We start from the raw sequence: 25668 nt of genomic DNA, 5'->3' as shown, positions 1-25668 counted from the left end.
GTTCCTGACGATCTCCAGTATTGATCAGTCTAATCACAGTACAGTATGAGACCCACACACACTCCCACACACACACACACCGGTTGTGAGCTCGTAGGCTAGGTGGCCCAAGTCTAGCAGCCTCTTATCAATAAAAGTGTAGCCACCATTGGCAGTAATTGGTTGGTAAATGAGGGAAGGAGAAGTGGGGTCGAGAGTGTAGCTGCTCTGGGGGTCGGGGAGGGAAGCTTGGGGTTTAGGGGCTCTTTGCCCCCGAGAAGGTTACAGATGGGGGGAACACTCACAGAACTCTGTCTCTTCCTCCCTCCCTCTCTCTCTCTCTCTCTCTCTCTCTCTCTCTCTCTCTCTCTCTCTGTCTCTCTCTCCCCCTCTGCCTCTCTCTCTCTCCCCTCCATCCCTCTCTCTGCACGCTTACCAGAGAGGTCTAACATCTTAATTAACAGTGAGGATGTCTCTGGCAGAGATGTGGAGTAATTACCTCCTGACGCCCCTCCATTCCTCATCCTCTCTATCTACCAGTGTCTCTGGCCACTCTAAAACCTCCACCTTCCTCACCCTCCCCCCATCATGCATCAGTGTTTATGCCTCACGTCTAATCGGACGCTTCCCCCCTTGATTACCCTCTGTAAGTGAATTGTAACAGAAACAGAGAGAAAATGAATTTCTCTCTTCTTCCGTTAATTGTTTAAGTTTTAGCTCTCGGTACAGCGACTGACTGTATCTCTGCCCGAGGTAATTTGATTTGGGCTCGCAAAGCCCATTGTGGTATAGATAAAGGCGGGTGGTGATGGCTGTGTAATTGCTGAAGGTGCGTTAGTCCAGTGGTCCGGACAGATGCAGTATCAGCTCAGCCATGGAGACAAAACAGAAGGATTATTCTGGAGCCCGAAGCCTCGGACCAGTCAGAAAAGACCAGGGGCCAGAAGAGGATAATGCCCATAAATCAGTACACAGGAGAGGGGCATGTTTCTGTGTAAGGTCTGCTGGTCTGCTGGTCTGCTGGTCTGGTGGTCTGGTGGCTGTGTTTGAGTTGTGGCTGACAGGAAGTTAACAGACATGAAGTGTCTTGGAAGCCTGTTTGCTTGTCAGGAGGATTACAGAGATCATGGCAATCCTAATACAAACACAAAATCCCTACTCGCTACTTTAACAAACATATAGATTCTTTAAAGGATGTGTATCTTATCCTTAAAAAAAAAGACAAAAAAAATATCCTTTGAAAAAAATATATAAATACATCTGAACAGATTCCAATTATTTCACTGACTATATTCCAATTATTTAATAATTATATATTTGTTTGTAATAAATCCCTGGGGATGTGGTAAAGCATCAAAAGCTGGCTTTGTTGGCTATCATAGTGTGGTTGTGATGCTCTGTGAGAGAGACGGTTCATTGTCTGCCAGTGTTTACTGCACGGCTGTCCTGTAAATGCTCATTAATTGTGTCCCTTCGTGGCGAAATCATTTCGAGGAGAAGCAATTCAGCCTCTGTTCCTTTCAATTCACTGGCCTTGTCAATCAAGACGCATTCGGGATCCCTCGGAATGGAGGTGTTATATTCCGGCAATTATCATGTCATATACTCGAAAATGTAAATGAACGTGTGTGTAAAATTAAATTTATGGGTTGTCAGTGAAGAATAAGAACTAGCAGAGCAATTACTTATCTGCTTTCATCTAGAAGCTTCAGATACGTCAGGCAGAAATGCATGCAGTTAAACGCTAGAATCAGCATTGTGGCAGGGCTCACAATGACTAAGGCCAGGACCTCCTCTCTCTCGCTCTCTCTCTCTCTCTCCTCCCTTTCTCTCTCTCTTTCTCTATCTTTGTCTCTCTTCCTGGTTTCTTTTTGTTTGGAAGAACGTTGAAATGAAGATGATTATCATCCATCACTCCGCTAAAAAGCTAATGAAGGAGAGAAAAGGCACTTCCCATCCTTGACTGTGGGCTGTTGTCTATTTTCTAAACCTCTCTTTCTTTGTCAGGATGCCGGGCTTTCTCAGTCCTGTTGTTAGTAGTGCATTGTTCCCTTTCCTCTCTTGGATGGTTTCCATACAGTACCACATACACAGCCACTCCACAGACCCAGCAACCCGCCCGCGCTCCCCATCTATGGCCACCAATTAAACATACACATGCATTATTTATACGTCTCGTATTTACATGTTTACTGTTTCAAACAGACCGGTGTCTCCAGGTTCTTCTTTTGTGAAGCATCAGAAGCTGGAGACCAGCGGCCAATTAATGTTGTTTAATGAGAGCAACATCTCCCGTCTTCTGTCTGGTGCCGGACCCACGGTCACCATGCCAGCGCCCAGCCAGGGTGATGCAGAGGGTAATTGCACGTCGCTGATGTATCTTAAGGTTTAATAACACTGAAGGTGTAAGCAGGATATTTGCATAATTACATGCAGCTGTTTAATTTGTGACTTTTGTAGGCTTTGTTCTCCTCGGGCTCTCGTATCTCTCCTCTCCTAATGAAGTGCGATGCACAGAGCAACAGACATGAACTGGTTCACAGTAGCCTTTTCCCCCTCCGTCACCCAGACGCTCTTCTGCTCTTCCTCTTCCTCCTCCACTTCCACATCCTCTTCATCCTCCACCTCCTCTTCATCCACCTTCTCTTCCTCCTCATCCTCCACCTCCTCTTCCTCCTTCACTTCCTCTCCATCTTACCTCCATCCACTGGTCTTATATTCTTGCTTCGTCTTCATCATCCTCCTCCTCCTCCCCATCCTCCTCCCCCTCCTCCTCCTCCTCCCCCTCCTCCTCCTCCTCCCCATCCTCCTCCCCCTCCTCCTCCCCCTCCCCCTCCTCCCCCTCCTCCCCCTCCTCCTCCTCCTCCTCCCCCTCCTCCTCCTCCTCCTCCCCATCCTCCTCCTCCCCCTCCTCCTCCTCCTCCCCCTCCTCCTCCTCCCCTCCTCCTGCTCCTGCTAAGAGCCTAATGAAGAGAGCAGCCAGGGTTTGTTTGAGTATGAATATGAGTGTGCAGACGGGCTGGATGGGCTTTGACCTTCAGCTGGGGTTTTCAGTTCATCAGGATTAGTCAAGCTGGGCGATCTGGAGCCCCTAATGCATAATGACTTCTAAAATGAAAAATGTGTAGTGACCATGCAAATGTCTCGCTTAATCAAAGAGAAGGTGGGGGGTGAGGGGGGGGGGGGTTGTTGGAGGGAGAGGGGGGACATGGGCTGTAGGGGGGGTGGGAGATAGAACCAAACAAGGACGTGTCAAGGCCTGGCGGAGGACAGAGATGGGGAAGAGAAGGGGTTTGAAGGAGAGGGGGGGGGTGTATGGAAAGTAATCAAGACAGCTTGATTAGCCAGGGAGAGGACAAGGCTGTCTTAGTGGCCCCTTGGCCCCCCGTACCTAGCTTCTAAACACCACCACAATTAACTCCAGGGATGTCATGCCTCAACCACTGGGATTCTCCACTGCTTGTCTCAGCCAGGCAGACTTGAGTCAAACGGACACATCCAATCCATCGAGTGTTTACGTGTGAGTTTTGTTTACGACTTGTCACCCTGTGGGTATACCTGTCCTGTTGAGTTAGTGTGCGGTCCTCCCGCTCCAGCCTCCAGCCTTTTCTTTACGTCATGACAGGTGGACTGGTATCTTCAGACTGGAGCAAAGCTGCAGATAAACATGGAAACAATCAGACTGGCGGCCATGTTGGATTATTCTCTCTGTGCTCAGGCATAGTACGCAGCAAAGGGGGAGTAACAACTGTAAATAATTCTCCGGGCCTCATGATATTAGAGTATGTCTGTCAATGAAATGAAACTTCAAGGAAGAGTAAATACTAATAACAATAAAAAAGAATAAAAATACAATCTACTGGGAACCGCACACAGCAGAATAAACATTTGTTGTTCAAAATTATTATTTTCTCTCGAGTTGCTGTTCAATTTTTGATCAGGCACAGACAACTGGATGAGAGAAATGCAGACAATCACAGGGAAAAGCTCTGCGTTGTCTTCTGAAACCTGCGCTATTGATCTGTTGGTTGCAAAGTCTATCTGTCTGCAGTGAATTTGGCTGAAACACATCTTTGTTTTTGTTTTGGCAAAAAGTTTTTTTTCTAGAACTTTTGACAGCTAGTATTTTAATGATTATCATCACCAACCGAAAGAATGGCATAAATCTTTCAGAAGAGAGGCAGAGAGCGAGAGAGAGAGAGGCAGAGTGAGGGAGAGCACGAGAGAGAGAGGTAGAGAGTGAGGGAGAGCACGAGAGAGAGAGAGGGAGAGAGCGAGAGAGAGAGAGGAGCGCCTCTGGCTGCTTTCAAGTCTATGCTCTTACCCAAGACAGCTGCTAAATTCCTCTCCCATAAACAGAATTGTTCACTACTCAATATTTCGTTTTCCCTCATATTTAGTTTTAGACTCCCATTTCCTGAACTGAAGAGCTTCACTTCCCTGAACTGTTCAAAGTGAACTCGGACCTCCAGGCACGTCTGCTGATTGTGCTTACCAAGTGTCCACTCAAACACTGTTATTCTAATCAACTTTCAAGAGTTGTCCTTTTTCACGCTGGTTCACAATGGCTGCACTTATAGGCATGGCCATCAGGGTTGGAGGGTGTTGCTAATTAGAGGTCTCTGTCTCTTTCCATCCCTTCTTCCCTCTCAATGGGGGGTAAGAGGAACGAGGAGCAACATCAAGGCACTGTGCCCGCCTGTCCTTCAAGGGCAGCTGCATGCCAGGCATGTTCTCCAGGTGTCTCCCCCTCTCTCCTCCTCTCTTCTCCTCTCTCAAGGTCTCTCCTCCTCTCTTCTCCTCTCTCAAGGTCTCTCCTCTCTCCTCCTCTCTCAAGGTCTCTCGTCCTCTCTCCTCCTCTCTCCTCCTCTCTCAAGGTCTCTCGTCCTCTCTCCTCCTCACTCCTCTTCTCTCAAGGTCTCTCCTCCTCTCTCCCCCTCTCTCCTCCTCTCTCAAGGTCTCTCCTCTCTCCTCCTCTCTCAAGGTCTCTCCTCCTCTCTCCTCCTCTCTCAAGGTCTCTCCTCTTTCCTCCTCTCTCCTCCTCTCTCAAGGTCTCTCCTCTCTCCTGCCTTTCTCATAGCATCATCCACCCTCCACCTACCGACCATAAATAACTAGTAGACCTGACGCATTTTTCCACTTGTCTTTCTCTCCCACAAATCACTCTCTCTCTCTCTCTCTCTCTCTCTCTCTCTCTCTCTCTCTCTCTCTCTCTCTCTCCCTCTCTCCTTTCCCTCTCCCCCCCTCCAGGTGCCCGTGTCCCTGGCCATGATGAGTCCCCAGGTGATCACCCCCCAGCAGATGCAGCAGATCCTCCAGCAGCAGGTCTTGTCTCCCCAGCAGCTACAGGCCCTGTTACAGCAGCAGCAAGCCGTCATGCTGCAGCAGGTACCACACGCACACACTCACGCACACACACACACATACACACATATATACACATACACACATATACTCACACACACATATATACACACACACACACTCACACATATACTTACACACGCACCCACGCACACATCCAAACACATACAGGGATCATGACTCATTTCTGCACCAGAGTAGAACAGGCATTTAACTGCTCATTTACACACATTATTCTTTCACACACACACACATTATGCTTTCACACACACACACAATGTGTCCTTGACACACTTATAGAGGGAAGGGTGCATGTGACGCCCTCTTTCCTCCACGTCACAAATAGTAACGTGTTTGCAGAGAGGCGGGTGGTCACCAGGGAGGGACTGGGCCTGCGGATGACTTACAGTGGATGATGTAGTGTGGATGATATAGTTTAGATGACTTGGTGTGGATGACTGTGGCAGTACTGTACTTGTGTTCTCCTCTAGAATGATTCAAACCTGCAGCCTGGAAATAGTGTTACACTAGAAGCACCACTCATATTGTTTTCATAAAAATGTTTTAAGAGACATGATAGTTACTGTCATGTATTTACCTCACCAGTCTTACACACTTCTACATCATCAATGTCTGACCACAGAGGGGGGGAGCACATGATGGACGTTATTCATGTTAAACAGGGAGTCAGGTGGCTGAGCGGTTAGGGAAGCGGGCTAGTAATCAGAAGGTTGCTGGTTCGATCCCCGGCCGTGCCAAATGACGTTGTGTCCTTGGGCAAGGCACTTCACCCTACTTGCCTCGGGGGGGAATGTCCCTGTACTTACTGTAAGTCGCTCTGGATAAGAGCGTCTGCTAAATGACTAAATGTAAACACGAAAATTAGATGAATTCTCAACTGAAGATTGCGTGTCTGTGTGTGTGTGTGTGTGTGTGTGTGTGTGTACATTGAGCTTAACACACCCTCTTCTCCCAGGCTTTAGACAAGTCTATGTGTAGTTATTGTCTAGTTAATGTGGTGAATTGTGCCCCTCCCCCCAGTACTGTGCCAGGCCTTTTAAAGTCCAGCTGGAGAAGACCTGGAGAGAGAGCGAGACTACAGTATGTGCCCCAGACGTTACCGTGGTTATCTATGACTGGATGGGTCATACATAATCAACATTTGTTCTGTTTTTCATGTGTTTCCAGAAATGTTTATTACATTGGCTAATGCACATCTGATTTGTCAAAGGAAAACAAACAGATGTAATTAGATGGTAAAGGAGTGTCCAGTAATGTGCTTGTTTTGAGAGATCCCCCCCTGTATATCCTACTGTACACATGGAAAGGAAAGACCCAAGAAACATTGCCCACGGCTGTTTACTTACAGTAGCTTAGGAGATGTCTGGACCATGACTGTGTTTATGTGACATGTCTAACCTTCTCCTCTCCTGTCCTCTCCTTTTCCCTCTCTTCTCTCCTCCTCTCCCCTCCCCTCCCCTCCCCTCTTCTCCCCTCTCCCCTCCTCTCCCCTCCCCTCCTCTCCTCTCCTCTCCTCTCCCCTCCTCTCCTCTCCTCTCCTCTCCTCTCCTCTCCTCTCCCCTCCCCTCCCCTCCCCTCCCCTCCCCTCCCCTCCCCTCCCCTCCCCTCCCCTCCCCTCCTCTCTCCAGCAGCACCTGCAGGAGTTCTATAAGAAGCAGCAGGAGCAGCTGCACCTCCAGCTTCTTCAACAGCAGCACCCTGGCAAGCAGGCTAAAGAGGTGGGGCACAGTGTGGGTCTGGGTCTGGGTCACATTGTGGGTCTGGGTCTGGGTCATAGTGTGGGTCTGGGTCTGGGTCATAGTGTGGGTCTGGGTCATAGTGTGGGTCTGGGCCTGGGTCTGGGTCATAGTGTGGGTCTGGGTCATAGTGTGGGTCTGGGTCATAGTGTGGGTCTGGGCCTGGGTCTGGGTCATGGAATGGGACTGAGTTTCCAAGAGTGTGTTTTTTTGTTAGTGTGTGAGTAAATGTCAGTCTCCCACCCACCTCCTCCATGAGGAGTGTTAGATGTAAAAACCCCGTTTGAGCAGACACACAAAGAAATAAACCCCCGTAGCGAGTCAGAGGGTCCACTGATTAATGAACTGCTGCCGTGGGTTTGGGTCGGCAGAGCGGCAAAAAGTTTGACGGTAAGGCGCTCATAAATCACGCTGACAGGCTCTCCGTCTGTCAGCGGAGACGAGCGTGGCAGCGTGGTGCGGGGCAGAGAGAGAGAGAGCCCGGCACTGCGGCACACAGCGGGGCCACACAACCACACAGGACGTGTGGTTGCAGTTAAATTGATCAGAAAAAGGACACCATCCCTCTCTCTCTCTCTCTCTGTCTCTCTCTCTCTCTTTCTCTCTCTCTCTCTCTCTCTCTCTCTCTCTCTCTCTCTGACTCTCTCTCTCTCTCTGCCTCTCTCTCTCTTCTCGTGGTGTCTTCAGGCAGCCCATTATTCAGGCCCTATAGGAAGCCCCACTGACCTCCCTCAGGCTTTGTCTCTGTTTGGATTTGTGAATAGAATGTTCAGGCCCCGCCATCAAATATGGAATAGAAATTGCTCCCTTATTTCTCCAGAGAGGACGTGGGCCAATCCACCTCACTTGCTCCATTATGCAGCCTGTTTTCCAGTGAGCGCATCACAAGTTTCACCCCCCACAGCACACACACAACACACACACACACTCCGCCTATCTTCAAACTAGAGAGAAAATGATTTTGACTCGTTGGTGACTGTTTGTTGATCTATTTCAACATACACCCACCTTGAGTTATACTGCACTATAGTAATGCTATCCCTGCCTGGTCCTGGTCCTGGTTCTGGTTCTGGTCCTGGTCCTGGTTCTGGTCCTGGTTCTTTGTCCCAGACCCCAGACTCTGCTACTTGTTTCCTGTCATGGTGCCGTATCATGTAGTCAAGCCTTATAGTCATGGGTGATAGATAGCTATAATAGCTGCATATCTCTGTGCTGTGTGATTTACAGAGGGCTGTCTCATCCAGTAGAAGGGATCTGTAGTGTGGAGCCACTAGCAGCCTGCCAAATCTGTTTTTTATCCCCGACTTGTTTTTATGCGGTAGCTGAGTCGGATGTTGTTGTTTTTGTTGATGTTTTGGTTGTCGCTGTTGTTGTTTTTGTTTTGCACAGGCTTATGCAACCAGCCTGTCTGATCCAGCAGTAAACAACATTGAGGGAAGGGGGGTGTGTGTGTGGGGGGGGGTGCCGTGTGTGTGGTGTGTACGAGTGTGTGTGTGTGTGTATGGGAGGGGCTGATCTGCTAGCTTTAAACCTCCCAGTCGACTCCCTTCGGCCCCATAAGCTGTTATAGACCATCAGCAAATGCAGACAATTAACTATCTATGTGTGTGTGTGTGTGTGTGGTGGGGTAGGGTCGGGGGGGGGGGGGGGTTGACCTGGGGCTTTATATCATACACAACAACTGACTTCACTCTAGGCTGTGTGTGAGAGAGAGAGAGGGTGGGAGGGTGAAAGAGAGCGAGAGCAGGGTTGGGCAATGCCTGGGGGTGGAGAGAGAGAACAGAGAGAGAAGGGAGGAGAGAAGAGGGAGGGAGTGAGAGAGAGAGAGGAGCGGAGAGCGGAGCGGAGAGAGGGAGGAGGAGAGGTAGTTAAGGTCAGCGGCGGCAGGCAGCAGCTCTCAGCAGCGGTAGCCCCCCAGCGTCCCTGTTCGAAACGAGGCGCCCACTTCTTCTTCTCTGGTTAATGTGTGTGTAATTGCGTTCCTCCTCCTCCTCCCACAGCAGCAGCAGCAGCAGCAGTTGGCCGCCCAGCAGCTCGTCTTCCAACAGCAGCTCCTCCAGATGCAGCAGCTCCAGCAGCAGCAGCACCTGCTCAACATGCAGCGGCAGGGCCTGCTCTCCCTGCCCCCTGGCCAGGCCGCCCTGCCCGGCCAGACCCTGCCCCCAGGTAGGACCCGGGCTCCGACGAGGGGGTGGAAGGGGTGAAGGGGGGGTCAGGCCTTGAACTCAGACTGAGGCACGTGCCCGATGTTGGCCGAATGCTCTCACGCTCTGTTTTCTTTGATTTCTTCTCTGTCTCTCTCTCCCTCTCTCACTCTCTCTCTCTCTCTCTCTCTCTGTCTATGTTTCATTTGTGTTTCGTCTCTGTTAAGGTGTCCCCTTTGTTGTACTATATTTAGTCGTGTTGCTTGTGTACTTTGTGCATGTATTGGTACTGTTCCGGCCTTTGAAACGTACGTCTTTATTTTATTTCAGTTTCTCTCTCTCTATTCCTCTCTCTGTGTGTGTCTGTTTGTCTCAGCCTTGGCTCCGTCTCTGCCTGCTTCTGTGCTTGTGTTTTTCTCTCTCCCTCTATTCCCTCGCTCCCTCGCTCCCCCCCCCGGCCACCCTCCCTTCTCTGGATGTTGTTGTTTTTGTTGTTGTTTACTGCCTGCCAGGGAGCTGTGGAGGACAAGGAGACACGGCTCCATTTTCTCCTCTGCAAGTCAACACCTGTATGTTGTTTATTAAGATGGCGGGTTGGCAGAACGCAACAACAACAGCGAAGAGAAAATATGTGCTGTTTAATTAGCGCGTGGAGTAAACAGGAGGACAATACTCATTTATCTCTCCAGCCTGTATCCTCCTCGCCAGCTGAATGGAGAGAGTGTGTGAGAGAGAAGGAAGCTCAGTAATCAATGTCTGTTTCCCTACTAAGGGTAGGCGACATCACTTCCTTATCAGACAGGATCCTGGTTACAGATGGCCTGCAGGGCAACGATTGTCTGTCGACAGGTTCAGCCAATAGAGTTCACCTCCAGGACATCAAGATGGCGGCTGAGCTGTAGCTAAGCTGTTGATTTGTGGCGTTCAAGTTAGTCTATAGTGAGTCACTCTTTCCTTCTCTTTTTCCTCGCTCTCTCTCCCTCTCTCTCTCCCTCCCCCCCTCCCTCCCCCCCTTCCTCCCTCCCTCCCCCCTCCCTCCCTCCCCCCCTCCCTCCCTCCCCCCCCCCTCCCCCAGCCGGTCTGAGCCCAGCAGAGCTGCAGCAGTTGTGGAAGGACGTGACAGGAGGTGGGGGCCACACCATGGAGGACAACAGTCTGAAGCATGGTGGGGGTCTGGACCTAACAACCACCAACTCCTCCTCCACTACCTCCTCCAACACCTCCAAAGCGTCGCCGCCCATCTCCCACCACTCCATTGTCAACGGCCAGTCCCCCGCCCTCAACTCCAGAAGAGAGAGGGAGAGAGAAAGAGAAAGAGAGAGGTGAGGCCGTCCGAGTTTGCCCGTCCTCATTGACACACAATCGTGATACAGAACTGAGTTGAGAGAGGCGTTGAAACAGGGATTATTACCTGTAAGTACCTTCAAATAGGGTTTGGAAACATGCTCCTATAGACCTTTCACATCACACAAACAGATCCCCGCTATCAATACAAACTACTCACAGAGTTCCAGCTAAGCGGCTTGTTGTTCTGTCTTTTTTTGTGTCGACATACATCAGAGATGTTCTGGAGTCTTCTGAGAACGGTGTTTGTCCCTGTTTAGAAGCACAGAAACATATTTGTTCCTTCAGGGACGGCACAGTGTTTTGTTTGTTTGTTCAATAGTTTGTAAGTGCTGTGGTAATATTCCAACCCCAGCTTTGTACTCCCCAGGGAGTCCCAGAGCTATTGAACATGTTAAGAGTCCCATCATATAAAACACACACAACTGCTAGCAGGCAGGCAGACAGTACCACAGTTTGACTGGGAAAGCAAGGTAACCAGACATTAAGTATTTAGTGGCTCGTTGTATTCGGGGTTTTTTTCCTTTTTTTTTTCTTTTTTGAAATCACCTAGCTTGCTCCTTGGTTGTCATGTAAACAGAATAACTGATGTGGAGGGTGTGCGTTCTAGAATGTTTATCCCTGTGAAGGTTCTGCATTCCTGTTGTTGTTGTCTTTATCTGTGTTCCTTCCTGTTCTGTGTTAACAGTGTTGTTCCCCTATCTGTCTATCTGGCCATGCATTATTCAGGAACTTTAGCAGGATATAATAGGGAGGCAGCTACCTGGCGAGCACTGTGGCCCAGACTTCACTACCTCATTGGAGGTGGAAGTGCTGTGTAATTGGTTTAAAGTAGATGCTATCTCCTCCGACGCTAAAAGGGGTCTTGAAAAATATATCTGTAGAGGCAGGTGTCCCTGTAGGAAAATAGGAGTTAGAAAAATTTGTATTTGGGCGGGAGGGGGATGGAGGGGATGGAAGTCATTTTATCTGTTGTTGCTCCTTGGGGTGTACGTAGCCTCGTAATGTTACAACAAGAGGATTGTAAAGGAGGCCTGCTCACTACCTGACAGTTCACATACAGACGAGGGGAAATCCTGCCTGTAAAACACACACACACACACACAGAGTATACTAACAGGCAGAAGGCAGTGAAAGCCTAAAGGTTAATCTGTCATGTTTAACCAGATGTGATGTCTAGGAGGGTCACAACTTATTTGGCTGCCATTTTAGGGAGCCAGCCCCTTTGCATGTCCTTAAAGACAACACGATGCGGATAAGATTATTCTCCTGATGAAAACGAACCAGACGTATGGATTTTCAGTGTTTACTTAAAATCACTATTATCTCCAGGAGATAAAAATGTCAGGAATGAGAATGAGAAAAAGAAGAAACTCACGCACAAAAAACACCACACACCACCTCCTCTTTTATGAAGTCACACTTCCATCCCTGCCTTAATTGGCTTCATTCCCCTCCCCGCCCTCCTCCTCCTCCTGTTTTTATCTCCAGTCTTGGCAGTTGAATGCACTAGACCAGTGCTGAACTGACCGCTTGTCTCTGACTTGAACCTGACAGCAGCATGATGCCTCTAGCTATTATGACTATGACGACAATCTCTCTCCCTCCCTCTCTCTCCCCCTCCTTCTCCCTCTCTCTGTCTCTCGCTCTCTCCCTCTCCTTCTCCCTCTCTCTGTCTCCCTCTCTCTCCCCCTCCTTCTCCCTCTCTCTGTCTCCCTCTCTCTCCCCCTCCTTCTCCCTCTCTCTGTCTCTCGCTCTCTCCCTCTCCAGCTCGCTACACGAGGAGACCGGAGGCTCCCACTCTCTCTACGGTCACGGCGTGTGTAAGTGGCCCGGATGTGAGAGCGTCTGTGACGACTTCGGACAGTTCTTGAAGTAAGTTCCTTTCCCCGGGTCCTCCCCTCGTCTGTCCTCTCTTCATATGTCCTCAGCTCTCCTCTCCTCCCCCATCCTCTCCTCCCATCCTCTCCTCCCATCCTCTCCTCCCATCCTCTCCTCCTCCATCCTCTCCTCCCATCCTCTCCTCCTCCATCCTCTCCTCCCATCCTCTCCTCCTCCCATCCTCTCCTCCCCCATCCTCTCCTCCATCCTCTCCTCCTCCATCCTCTCCTCCCCAATCCTCTCTTCTCCTTTTCTTTACCACGCAGGATGTTGTTTGTGCTTGTAGCCTGAAAATAGTAGAAGTACAGCCGTGATCTGACCCAGCCAACCTCACACCAAGAGTGGGAAGCTGCCATTTAACTCACCCCCAGCTCAAGAATGGCTTAGCTTCTAAACCAGTAGGGACCTTGACAATGGCCCTCCATACCCCAGATAAACACTAAGGTCACACCTGGCCTGTCTCTGCCCTGGCCTAGTCTAGAACCCTGCATCATCAGACCCAGAGAGAGAAGCCTGTCTCTGTGTGTTCTGAAGTACAGGGTTGTGTGTGTGACGGGAGAGCGGTGGTTATTATGGTCTGGTTACTGTGTAACGAGCTGTAGAGTTCCTTTTACCAGAGCCAGCTCTCCTGCTCTGAATAGTGGCGCGTCTAACAAAGGGATAAACAGGCAAGCGCCTCAATGAGACAATTAGATGTTGGAGACAGACAGGCAATGGGAAGGCAGGCAGAGTTGCAGGCAGACAGGGGGCTACAGTAACGCTGAATTTAAACGATCCCAGATTCACACCCAATCTGCCAGGTTCTGTTGGCATCGTGGAGGTACTGATAGGTTTGTGAGAAGCGTCAAAACCTAATGGCAACTTGTACAGACGCGTGCCCCCCATAACAATGGATGCTTTCACTGTTGTCATGGTGCAGCCCGCGGCCTGAATGAACTTCTCATGCTCCACCAACAATTTAGTTAATTAGCTCATTTGTAATTGGCTAGGCTTTTTTGTTGTGGTGTTAGTGGGGGACATCAAAGGAGAAGGTGTTTGCTGTGCTGGAGATTACAGGTTATCACACTGCCACTCAGCAAAGGAGAGGGTCTCTCTCCCTCTCTCTCTCTCTCTCTCTCTCTCTCTCTCTCTCTCTCTCTCTCTCTCTCTGTCTCTCTCTCTCTCTCCCTCTCTCCCTCTCTCCCTCTCTCTCTCTCTCTCTCTCTCTGCGCTCTCGCGCTCAGCGAAGAAAAGAGGGGAAGTCTTCATTTGAATATTCTAATTTGATTTGCAATTAACTGTGAAATAATGATCTCACAGGCATTTTTCCGGGGTGTAAATGTCCGTGTAAATTCGACGTAAACTCATTTGGAAACCGGGGCATTGTTCCTCTCGTAGTGAGCGTCTTGCTGTGTGTTCCCTGTGCAGGGGACAGGAGCGGTGAACCCCACTGTGCCTCTGAATCCACAGGGAAGGGCAGACTGTATATGCCACACTCATAGACAGTATACAGTGTCAGGCACCCTGTATATATGACATCGTCTAAAGTAGATTATACCAGCGTGGGCTCCCCGAGCAGAACAGAGCAGTTCATCCATCCGCTTGTGTGTGGATGTGTGATCTGGCATGGCCAGGCAGGATTATCACCCCCCCACACACACACACACCTTCCAGTCCCAGTCTCTCTGTCCCCACCTAAGCACCGGTCTACCCATCCAGTGCTGGTCGCCCGCTTCACACACAAACACACCTCCGTCTGTGTACAGTACGGCTGTAGCTCAGCGTACGCTAGCTGGACTGGGCTGTCTTAAGTCCCTGATCCAGGTGAGAGCAAAGACGCACAGCAGAGAACCATGCGATGGCGCGTCCTGGAGGCTTACACACCCGTGTTTGAAGATGCACAGGTTGAGTGGAGGCAGAGCTGCAGACAGACACACAGAGGCTGGGGCAGAAGGCTGGGTTTACAAAGTCTGAGCCGTGCAGGTGACTCTGACAGGAGGAGTAGTAACAAGGACTTCCTGGTCTGCTGCGGAGCAGGGTTCCGCTGTAGCGGTGCATTGTGGGTGTCAGAGGTTCGTGTACTGTAACCTGAACATGAAAACACACCTGCAAAGAGAAGACAGGCTCAAAGTGGGATCTCGCGCACTACAAAGATGGCTGCCTGACGGCACAGCTTAGAGAGGAGATTGCCGGTGTCAGGGAGAATCGTTTTATGTCTTAGGAGATGCCAGTCATCTCCACGGAACAGCCAGGTACACACGCACACACACGCTGGTGCGTTCACACAAACACACACAGAATTGAAGGAGGTTTACACAAAATGGGTGTCAGGACTGTGTGTCACTGTAGAAGCGGGAGCGTTGTAGCTAGCAGCAGGAGAGAGACACGGCGACAAGGCGTTTAGTAATCTTTTGTTGTGTTGCAGAGAGAAACTTGTCAAGATCAGCATTTAATAGCTCCTCTGTGTTCTTTCAAGTGTGTTCACCTGGAGATGTAGCCCAGAGGTAGCTGGCTGGCACCAAGCATTAGCTCGCAACTTCAAATGAAATATTAGCGCGTAAGGGTTTCTCAAGTGGATGGGGTGTGTAAGGGGTATGTATGTATGTATGTGTGTGTGTGTCTGTGTCTGTGTGCGTGCGTGCGTGCGTGCGCATGTAGGTGTGTTCTCCAGCTAGAATATGAATCAATCATAGACAAGGGCTATAGCTTATTGCACCATTCAATCTGTTTTGGTTTAAATTATTTTACACTGTTATTGTTGTGTACACAGGTTGGTATAGACCATGCAATCAATAAAGAAATGTGTGATTGACAACTTCACATCACTTTGACTATTCGGTTCCGCTTAGAATTATTATATAATGGATCCCTTTAGATGCTCCAGTTCTCTCATTGGTTTTCCCTCCATTTTCTCTGCTCACACACACACACACACACACATACACACACACACACACTTCATTATCATCTCTAATTAAGAGGCTTCTTCTAATGCTCAAATATATCCAGACCCACCATCATCCACCACACACACGCACACACAAAACACAAGTACACACATCACACCCCCTTAAATCTCTGCACCTTAACCCAAGCAGACCCCCGTGTTCCCTCCCGCTCCACCCTCCTCCCTCCCGCTCCACCCTGGCCCTCCAGGAGCTCCATGACTGGGGGTGGAGAGGAGGCCGGCCCACAGTCACTAACCTGACCGCTGGTGTCTGGAACCGCCAGCTAATTAAACCCACCGGAGGGGGGGGGGGGGGGGGGGGGGGGGGGGGGGGGGCTGCATAGGGTCCAGAGGTCTGCTAGGGTGTGACAAGACCTTTAAAACTGAGGGCATTACTTATGCACTGTAGGCTAGTAGGCTGGTTGGCTGTGGTGGGGAGGATAGGTGGGGGGGGACACACTCTGTTGTGTTTTTCTATTTCTCTTCCCCCCCACCTATCCTCCCTCTCCCACCCCCCTCTGTCTCCATCTCTGGCTCCATCTCTCTCCAGGTTAACTGTGCTGGGGTTCATCACATGGGTAATTCCCTCCTCCAAACAGAAATCAATAAGCCTATAAAGTGACCCATAAATTACAGCAGTGTTTGTTCAGACCTGTCAGCCTCTCATCTCTCTCTCACCCTCCCTGTCCCTCCCTCACCCCTTCACTCCCCCGTCTTTCCCTCAACCACCCATACCTGTCTGTATCTCTCTCACACACACACACACACACTGCATCCCCTCTCCATGTCTGTCCATGGGATGTTATTAATGCAAAGAGGAGCGCGATGCCATTTCAATATTTCATATGCATGCAGTAATCTAGGTGTAATCGCCCTGCTAACTGCCAAGCATGAGAGATTGAGAAGGCGAGATAGAGCAGGGGGGAGAGAGAGAAAGAGAGAGAGAAAGAGAGAGAGAGAGAGAAAGAGAGAGAGAGAAAGAGAGAGAGAGAGAGAGAGAAGACCACTGTACCTAGAGGCCTTAATGTCTCATACACAAGCCCTTTTTCTTCCTTCGCCCCTCATCCCTCTTCGCACGCAAGAGAGAGAGAGAAAACAGCTGGTTGTTTGGTGAGAGGTAAAGCTAATAAAGATTTGGGTGTGTGAGGAGGTATCTTCAGGGAGAGAAACCTGCTCAGTCTGGTGCTCTGGAAGCAGCTGTAATTTATGACACCCTCCATACATCAAGAGCAGGAGATAGCATTCAGAGCACTGATATGAAAAGGGTATTTGCAACATTAGTTCCCTCTACCTATGAGGGACGTGATTAAATGATTAATGAAATGCTCCTCTGCATGCGCCTTCTGAAACAGCAATTAGGCACGGGCCGAAGAACCACATAGTCCAGCCTGCCTCCCTGTCCCTCCAACCCCCTTCTCCCCAAGCCTGCCTCCCTGTCCCTCCAACCCCCTTCTCCCCAAGCCTGCCTCCCTGTCCCTCCAACCCCCTTCTCCCCAAGCCTGCCTCCCTGTCCCTCCAACCCCCTTCTCCCCAAGCCTGCCTCCCTGTCCCTCCAACCCCCTTCTCCCCTAGCCTGCCTCCCTGTCCCTCCAACCCCCTTCTCCCCAAGCCTGCCTCTGGTGTACCCCCCCCCCTCCCACACACACACACACACCTTTTAATGCTATCTCATTCTTGATTTATAATGGAAAATTTCTGAGCATTAGACCATAGATGGTTACAAAAGCATAAAGGGGAGGGAGATGGACTGCTTGTGAATATGCTGGGTGCTGTAATTGAAAGGTACTGAGCTATTGTGATTACAAATGTCCTGTTCTGCTTTGATTGGCACACCGAGACAGGTACCTGAATGAGGTCTATTGTTTTGCGTATCGCTGATAAACAATAGTATGGGTTGAGCAAGAATAAGAAAAATAATGCATGGAGAGAGCTTTGGTGTGTGTGTGTGTGCGTTTTGGTGTGTGTTTTAGTGTATGTGTGTGTTTGTGTGTGTATGTTCATGTGTGTTTGTGTGTCAGGGAGTGGGCTAGGTTGCAAGCTCTTACTAATGTACTGGAGGCAGTGCTGTGAGTGATCATTGGAGGGCCTGCAAGCTAACCTGTAATTACAGCAGGGAAAGTGGCAGTACTGTCATTTCAGAAGCAGGGCTGCTCAAAGCCTGCTTTGTGAGTTTGTCACTAGTGATCATTTAGATACAGGCTCATTACCCAACATCATAACACCTTCAAAAACCTTTTTGGCCCATATGTGTGTGTGTGTGTGTGTGTGTGTGTGTGTGTGTGTGTGTGTGTGTGTGTGTGTGTGTGTGTGTGTGTGTGTGCGTGTGTGTGTGTGTGTGAGGGGAGAGCGTTTACGTCCATGCTAATGGTCAGGTTCTTTTGTCTCCTGCAGACAAAATCCAATCAAGAGTAGGCTTCATTTACTGTTGAGACTGTCTGCTAGTGTGTATGCTAATGAGGCAGCTCTTGTTACCTCAGTGCTCATGTGAGAAGGTGCTGCCTGTAAACACCAGAGACTGGGTGCTTGGATTCCCATTGCTTCTAACGTGAAATTACATTTATTGTTTCCTGTAAATTAGGAAGGCAGACTCTTGTGCCAGGCTTTATCTCTTTTTTCTTTCTTATATGGAAATAATATATTATATGGAGTTTGGGGTTGTTTGAAGAAAGAAAAGCACCATCCCTAACTCTCTCCCCCTCTCTCTCCCTCCCTCTTTCTCTCCTTCCCTCCTTCTCTCCCTCCCTTCCTCCCTTTCTCCCTCCCTGCAGGCACCTTAACAGTGAGCACGCCCTGGATGACCGGAGCACGGCCCAGTGTCGAGTCCAGATGCAGGTTGTTCAGCAGCTAGAGATCCAGGTATGTCTGCCCCTCCGTACTCCCATCCTGGTACTCCTATCTGAGCTGCTCTCTCCCTGGTACTCCTATCTGAGCTGCTCTCTCCCTGGTACCCTTATCTGAGCTGCTCTCTCCCTGGTACCCCTATCTGAGCTGCTCTCTCCCTGGTACCCCTATCTGAGCTGCTCTCTCCCTGGTACCCCTATCTGTGCTGCTCTCTCCCTGGTACCCCTATCTGAGCTGCTCTCTCCCTGGTACCCCTATCTGAGCTGCTCTCTCCCTGGTACCCCTATCTGAGCTGCTCTCTCCCTGGTACCCCTATCTGTGCTGCTCTCTCCCTGGTACCCCTATCTGTGCTGCTCTCTCCCTGGTACCCCTATCTGAGCTGCTCCCACCCTGGTATCCTGAGCTCTGCTCCTCTCCCCTGCTGGGCTGGGTAGTCTTGACTCTTGGTAGCATGTGTCTGTGTACATAGACCTGTGAACCTCCACACCCCTGTGCTGCAGGGTGTGAGGGCCAGGCAGTGAGAGCCCAGGTTAGTGAGAGCTCAGGTTAGTGAGAGCCCAGGTTAGTGAGAGCCCAGGTTAGTGCGAGCCCAGGTTAGTGCGAGCCCAGGCTAGGGAGAGCCCAGGTTAGTGAGAGCTCAGCTTAGTGAGAGCCCAGGTTAGTGAGCAGGAGAGGAATCTGAACTAAACAGAGGACACGCTGCTGCCTCCAAACAAAGAACTCCTCAGTCACGTGCAACAAAAGCCATTATGATGGTTTTTAATTGAATAACAAGCATGTGTCTTATTTTGCTTCCCTGTTTTCCAATTAACACGAGGTGCCTCTCTCTGTCTCTTTCTCTCTCTCTCTTTCTCTCTCTATCCAATCCTGGTCGGCTTAGTTAATTAAATGCACTTTGCACCTAAAGAAAGCTCTCAAAGGGAGGGAACTATTTTTGGGAGTTGGAGCACAACCTTATTAGCGTGTCACGCTGCCTAGAGAATGAGGCCTAAGGGTTGAACAACAGTGTTATGAAGCATGTACTGCACTACCTTCACTGCACTACCTAGATCTACCTTCTGTCCTACCTAGTGACCTACCCTACCTTATTTCCTTTCTAGTGCCCTTCCTTGTGTCCTACCTACCTAGTATCCTACCTTGTGCCCTGTCTCCTATCCCCAGAATCCTGTAGTCTGTTACAGCTCCCGTCCTGTGCCCTGCAGTAAGCCAGCTTGGTGCTGATCTGAATGCAATCCAAGCGTTCCCAAAACACAGTCTCTTTCTTCTACGCTCTGATAAACTGTTTGTATTTGTGTGTTGAGGTTTTTCGGGGCATCTTAGAAAATGAATAATTCTTGTTTGAAAAAATACAACGTATTGTTTCATTCTTCTGACACCCACAGTTACTCAGCTTTTGCTTACTGTGTGACCAATTAGAGTGGTGTGGGTCCAACCCCCCCCCCCCCCCTCCACACCACCCATCTCCCCCCCCCCTCTCTCTCCCCCCTCTCTCCCTCTCTCTCTCCCTCTCTCTCTCTCCCTCTGTTTCTCGTGTCCTGTGAGCCGTCAATAGTAATGAGGCCCAGTTCAGTCCTGTGTGTGTGTTGATGCTGTGTGTGTGTGTGTGTTGGTGCGTGAGTGTGTGTGTGTGTGTGTCGATGCTGTGTGTGTGTGTGTTAGTGTGTGTGAGTGTGTGTGGATGCTGTGTCTATACCCTGGCTTTACACAGCGAGTGCAGCCTTGCCGTGCACCCTGTCCCGGCCAGGCTGTCAGTGTAGCTGAGGTAGATTGATGATAGCGGGCCAGGGGGGCCACTAACTGGACCTCTGAGGGGCCGGGAGGCAGCATGGAGGCGGACCCTGCCGGATCTCTGTTTGGAGGACCCCTTCACCTCCCGGCAGCTGCCGGCTCGCCTCCATCCCCCCAGCACGCCCCTAACAGTGTCCACAGGACTTTGAGCAGGCTCTCAGGATCTCTCATTTACGGCCAGAGTAGCTTGTTACTGTCACAGACTCCCTGACCTAAATTCTACTATTGACAAAAAGATGAAGTGCTATTTGTTTTGCCTGACCTCTTAGAACTCTCTCCCCTCCCCTCTTTCCTGTCCTCTCCTATCCTGCCTCGCTCGCCCTCCTTCCTCTCACCATCGGCCTCGACCGTTCTCTTTCGCTCCTGTCTTCTTCGTTGTGTTTTCTTCTCGTCCTGTGTGGGTGTGTGTGTGGGTGTGTTTTTTGTGTGTGTGGATTGAAAGAAGACAGACTGGGAATATGCAGGATTCATTACAACCAGACAAGCTCGATAACAAGACGTATTACTGCTGCAGTCTGGGGAAAATCACTCATTTCTAAAACTATTTTTTTTCCTCCCTCTCTCACTTTCTCCCCTTTCTCTTTTTGTCTCTTCCCCCCCCCCCACCTTTGCTCTCTCTTCCCCACCCCCTCCTCTCTCTCTCTCCCTCTCTCTCTATGTCTCTCTCTCTCTCCGCTAACAGCTTTCTAAAGAGCGCGAGCGTCTTCAGGCGATGATGGCCCACTTGCACATGCGGCCCTCGGAGCCCAAGTCATCTCCCAAACCTGTGAGTGCATATTGCTCTGTATCTCTGTTCCCCGCCGCGGCCACCATAAACAGCCTACTCCCTCTCCACGAGGACCCAGGCTGAAAATGAACAGTTTAACCAGGCCCCGGCAGTTAAAGTAGCTGATGGAGGGATAGAGGGATGGAGAGGCAATAGGATTTGTAATGTCGGGTCTCTCGTCTCGTCCCATTCAACTGCTGTTTGATGTGATGTGTGGTCTGCAGGCTGAGGGGACATTAGTCATTGGAAGTCTATTAAGGCCTCAGTCCTGGAGTCTTCAGACAAAACTACAGGCCTATTTCACTGTGCTGGATATAATGGCCAAAACAACCTGTTGTCCAACAGTGCTGTTCATGTCTGGGACCATGAGCAGCACTTAGAGCTGAGTGGGAACGAAGAGATGATATTTCATTTTGACAACAAACACCTGAAATAATAGCTGAGCTGCTAAAGATGGTGTGAGATCAGAAGAACCAGCAGAGGTTAGGCTGGCATTGAGAGACTGAATCAGACACAAAGGCTCAAATAAATGTTTAAATTGTGCATCAGTGGTTAAAATGTTTTATCCAATTTTGACATTTTCATTGTTGGATTTAACCAAAAAACATATGCTCGTCGAAAATGAATTACATTAAATTACAGAAATTTAATTTCACATTTGCAAAAAAAATTAGGGGGATTATTTAGCTAGATGTTATTTTTGGGAGCACAACATCGTTAGGGTGTTTCTGCTGCTTAGTAAGTGCCTCATTTCAATAGAATAATTTTCCTCATCACCTCCCTTCATTTAAAATAGATAATCACAAGATAGAATAATTATCGGATAATTCCATCAGGAATTGACTGCTGCTTTTTTTTCCCAAAATTATTATTCAATCTCCCTCTCTCTTTTTATTAATCTTCAAAACTCAGCAGATTGGTTACATCAAGTCTAATAAGGAACGTTCAGCCTATAATCCAAGACTGGATATGAATGGAATGATGTTAATGATGTATTGCATTACATAAACCGCACATGAAAGAGCTGCTAATTGCATTTGATGGTGTATAATTCACACGGAATTCTAAACACAACGGCCCCAGCATCAGTTTCAAGGCCCGCCCTTCTTAAAGAGAGGTGTGTGTGAGAATGAACCAAGGCCAGGGAATGATACCTGTGCCTTATCCACACAATACCCACTGTATATCCTATACACACAGTAACCCATCAACATGCAGCAGTTTATGCGGAAGCACCCCACATATTTGATAAATATTAATAGTATGAATGTGTCATCAGGGCTGGAATTGACTCCAGTAGGTTCCCACTTCAGCCTTAGTAGCTATCAGTGGTGTTGTGCAAGGTTCAGGGGCTCAGTCTGTTATATGACCCCATTTACTGTGAGAATGGCACTTCATTAAATGTTACCTTTTGGCCATGCCGTGGTCGGAGGAGAATCAAAGTTACCAAGGCTGCAGGTCCTGAATAATGAGCTTTCCCCTTTCCTCCTCTGTGTTCTGCCCAACCTTGCACATATATATATTCAGATGAGGTGGCAGAGTGCTCATCATGGTCTCTCCCCCTCGCTCTCCTCCACGTTAGACGCTAATAAATTCCATTTTGCAAATACGGAGATCGCACGCCGGCAAACATGTTCCGCTTGTTGCCGTACCTGGTAAGGGGAGAGGACGGGGGGGGGGGACGAGGAGAAGGAGAAGAAAAAAATATTTTCCTAACATTATAAATGTACATGCGACACACACATATAACGTACACACGCACTTATAGGATTTATTATGGAGAGGTTTTCTGCTGTTTGACAGCGTATCAGAGTGTCTTTGTAGGAGCAGTCTGAAGATAATGACAGGTTCACAGGCTAGTGCTGCGATGTGTTGAACGGGACTGGAAAGCAGGATTACAGGGAGGGACTGGCTGGCTGTGGTGAGCTAGCAAGTCCCGTAGGGATTTGAACACGTTTCCCGATCTGTCTTGGATAAAGCCTGACATGCAGCACCGCTACAGCACCGTTATGACAATTAGCACAGTCAGAATAAAAAGCTGCTGTTGAGTCTGTGATCTTAGTCGAGTACAGAGCACATCTGGTTCCCTCTGGAGCCACATGGGGTTACTTCTCCTGTTTCTTTTTCCTCCTCCTCCTCCTCCTCAGTGCAGTGGTGGAGGGAAGGCCGTGTTAGCAGCGGTTAGCTAGCTGCCGCTCAGCCTGCTCCAGGCCCCTCCCCCTGCTCCAGGCCCCTCCCCCTGGTGTATCATTACAGCTAAGTGGAGATGTAACCATCAGCTGAAACCCATACATCCACTCAAGTATCCAACTTGACATTTCATTGTATTTATCAACACGCTGCAATGACTGTTGATGCTTCCATCACTCCCTCTCTCTCTCTCTCTTTCTCTCTGTCTCTCTCCCTCTCTCTCCTCTCTCTCTCTCTGTCTCTGTCTCTTTCTCTCTCTCTCTTTCTCTCTTTCTCTCTTTCTCTCTTTCTCTCTTTCTCTCTTTCTCTCTCCCTCTCTCTCCTCTCTCTCTCTTTCTCTCTCCGTCTCTCTCTCTCTCTCTCTCTGTATCTCTTTCTCTCTCCCTCTCTTTCTCTCTCTCTCTCTCTCTCTCTCTCTCTCTCCTCTCTCTCTCTCTCTCTCTTTCTCTCTCTCTCTCTCTCTCTCTCTCTCTCTCTCTCTCTCTCTCTCTGTATCTATCTCTCTCTCCTCTCTCTCTCTCTCTCTCTCTCTCTCTCTCTACCACTTCTCCAGTCACTTTTAATTCCAATGTCCTGCGTTGCATTCCACTCGCAATTAAGGCAATTAAGTTTGAATATGTAATGATGTCATTACCATTCCACCTAAATTAGCAGTGAGACTAAAAGGTCAGTCAGGAATTTTACAGTTGGTTGGACATTCTTACATGAGATTTGGGAGCTGAGTTCAGAGAGAGGTACAAAGGAAGCTCTGGACCAGCGTTTGCAGGGTAACTGACACCCAGAGATGACAGGCCGTTCTGGGAGGAGTGAGGCTCCAGGCCAGGGGCACGGTCACAGATCTGTACCCCAGGAATGTGCAGGCAGGGTGGGTAGAGGCCGTGAGGACAGAGGCGGTTAATCTCCCCCATACTGTATACTGTACTGCTCTGGTTCTGTCTTTATCTCCCCATTCCTCATCCCAGGGATAGAGAGATGGAGAGGAAGATAGAGAGATAAAGAGGAAGATAGAGAGATGGAGAGGTGGATAGAGAGATGGAGAGGTGGATAGAGAGATGGAGAGGTGGATAGAGAGATGGAGAGGTGGATAGAGAGATGGAGAGGAGGATTGAGAGATGAAAAGATGTGCAGGGAGAACACAGTGGATGATCATGAGATAATCTTTACCAGCATGCTCTAATTAGTGAAATCAAATGATACAATTTATCCTCTAATTAGTGATGAGGAGTTGCCTGCTCTACAGGGCTTGTTAATGGGACCGAAGCTGTAGAGGGGAGGAGAGAGGGAGGAGAAAAAGGGAGAGAGACCTCTCTAATCTGTCAGAGACCTTCCTGCTTCTCTCTAAAGTAAAATCTTCCCTTTTTGTCTTCTCTCCCCTCCCCTCCATCCTCTTCCTCCCTCTTCCTCTCCTCCCTCCCTCCCTCCCTCCTCCTCCCCCCCCTCAGCTGAATCTGGTCTCTAACGTCACCATGCAGAAGAACCTCCCCTCCATCTCCCCCCCCAACTTACCTCAGACCCCCCACCACGCCCAGCGCCCCCGTCACGCCCATGTCCCAGGTGCCCCAGGTGCCCTCGGTGCTCAGCGCCGCCAGCGTCCCTAGCATGGGCGCCATGCGCAGACGCCACTCAGACAAGTACTCCATGCAGCTCTCCTCAGGTAGGACCCTCTACTCTGCACTGCAGACACACACACACTGTTAGTTTTTTTGCTGTCGTTTTGTTTGAATTTTTAATACATGACTTGATTTCAAACTTACAACAAGCATTATGGACATTTTACATTTTGATGAGAGTGGTTGTTTTTTGTAGTTAAGAAGTGTCAGCTTGCTGTTTACAACAGTGGGGAGTTGCAAGATTTTGAAAGACCACTGTGTTTAATCACTCTGTATGCAAATAGACAAGACCCTCTATGAGTGTAAATATTACATGAATGTTAATTAAGTTCAAATAGAAAAAAGATACAATATTTATTACATTTAACAGTTTGGTACATTAAGCTTTGCATTTTAAAAGGCCTGCCTTTGATGTTTTTATTTACTGTCTGTTTTTTGAGGGAAGATGCATGAATTATTCAAGGTCATACTGTACTAAAGATCCACATGCATCTTATATTACGGATGTATTAGTGTTTAAGATGTCTCATGAGAAAGATTAATTAAAAATGCATTTTGTTAGACATGGAAAATGCTGCTGTGATGTGTGCTCTCCCCAACTCCCCCTCTTCTCCCCTCTCTTTCTCTCCCCATTTTAATTTGCTGAAATCCTAAGTGAATTCAATACCTAAAGGAATAAAATTTACCAATTATTTCAGGTGGTGACACAGTATTTATTTTTCCAGAGATTGCCCCAAACTACGAGTTTTATAAGAACGCAGATGTCAGACCGCCATTTACTTATGCAACCCTCATAAGACAGGTGAGTGGAAAATAAATTAACTTTGCCTGATTAGATTAAAATTAATTGCTGCTTGAATCGAGACAGCTCTGAGTATGTGAATGTGTGTGTGTGCCTGTGTGTGTGTGTGTGTATGTGTGTGTATATCCTGGTCATGCAGTCTAGTTAGTAAACCATTATTTGTGTCATCTAATTTCAGGCTATCATGGAGGCGAACGACATGCAGTTAACTCTAAATGAAATCTACAGCTGGTTCACGCGTACTTTTGCTTACTTCAGACGCAACGCTGCCACTTG

The 25668-nt window shown here is 49.0% G+C and overlaps 1 protein-coding gene across 1 annotated transcript in view; it reads left to right on the top strand.

Annotated features, from left to right (window-relative positions):
• foxp2 (forkhead box P2) overlaps nucleotides 1-25668 on the top strand; it is a 63845-nt gene that overhangs the window by 24226 nt on the left and 13951 nt on the right. Inside the window, 11 exon segments of the mRNA XM_067254871.1 lie at nucleotides 5230-5367; nucleotides 6993-7082; nucleotides 9101-9266; nucleotides 10320-10566; nucleotides 12359-12463; nucleotides 18164-18251; nucleotides 20707-20790; nucleotides 24423-24494; nucleotides 24496-24634; nucleotides 25316-25392; nucleotides 25571-25668. The exon segment at nucleotides 25571-25668 is cut by the window's right edge and continues 4 nt beyond it. Coding sequence (XP_067110972.1) covers nucleotides 5230-5367; nucleotides 6993-7082; nucleotides 9101-9266; nucleotides 10320-10566; nucleotides 12359-12463; nucleotides 18164-18251; nucleotides 20707-20790; nucleotides 24423-24494; nucleotides 24496-24634; nucleotides 25316-25392; nucleotides 25571-25668 — 1304 coding nt within the window.

Source organism: Osmerus mordax, chromosome 17 (assembly GCF_038355195.1).
Source record: "Osmerus mordax isolate fOsmMor3 chromosome 17, fOsmMor3.pri, whole genome shotgun sequence".
NCBI lineage: Eukaryota > Metazoa > Chordata > Actinopteri > Osmeriformes > Osmeridae > Osmerus > Osmerus mordax.
The sequence above is the reverse complement of the archived record's forward strand: the minus strand, read 5'-3'. Positions and strand labels throughout refer to the sequence as shown.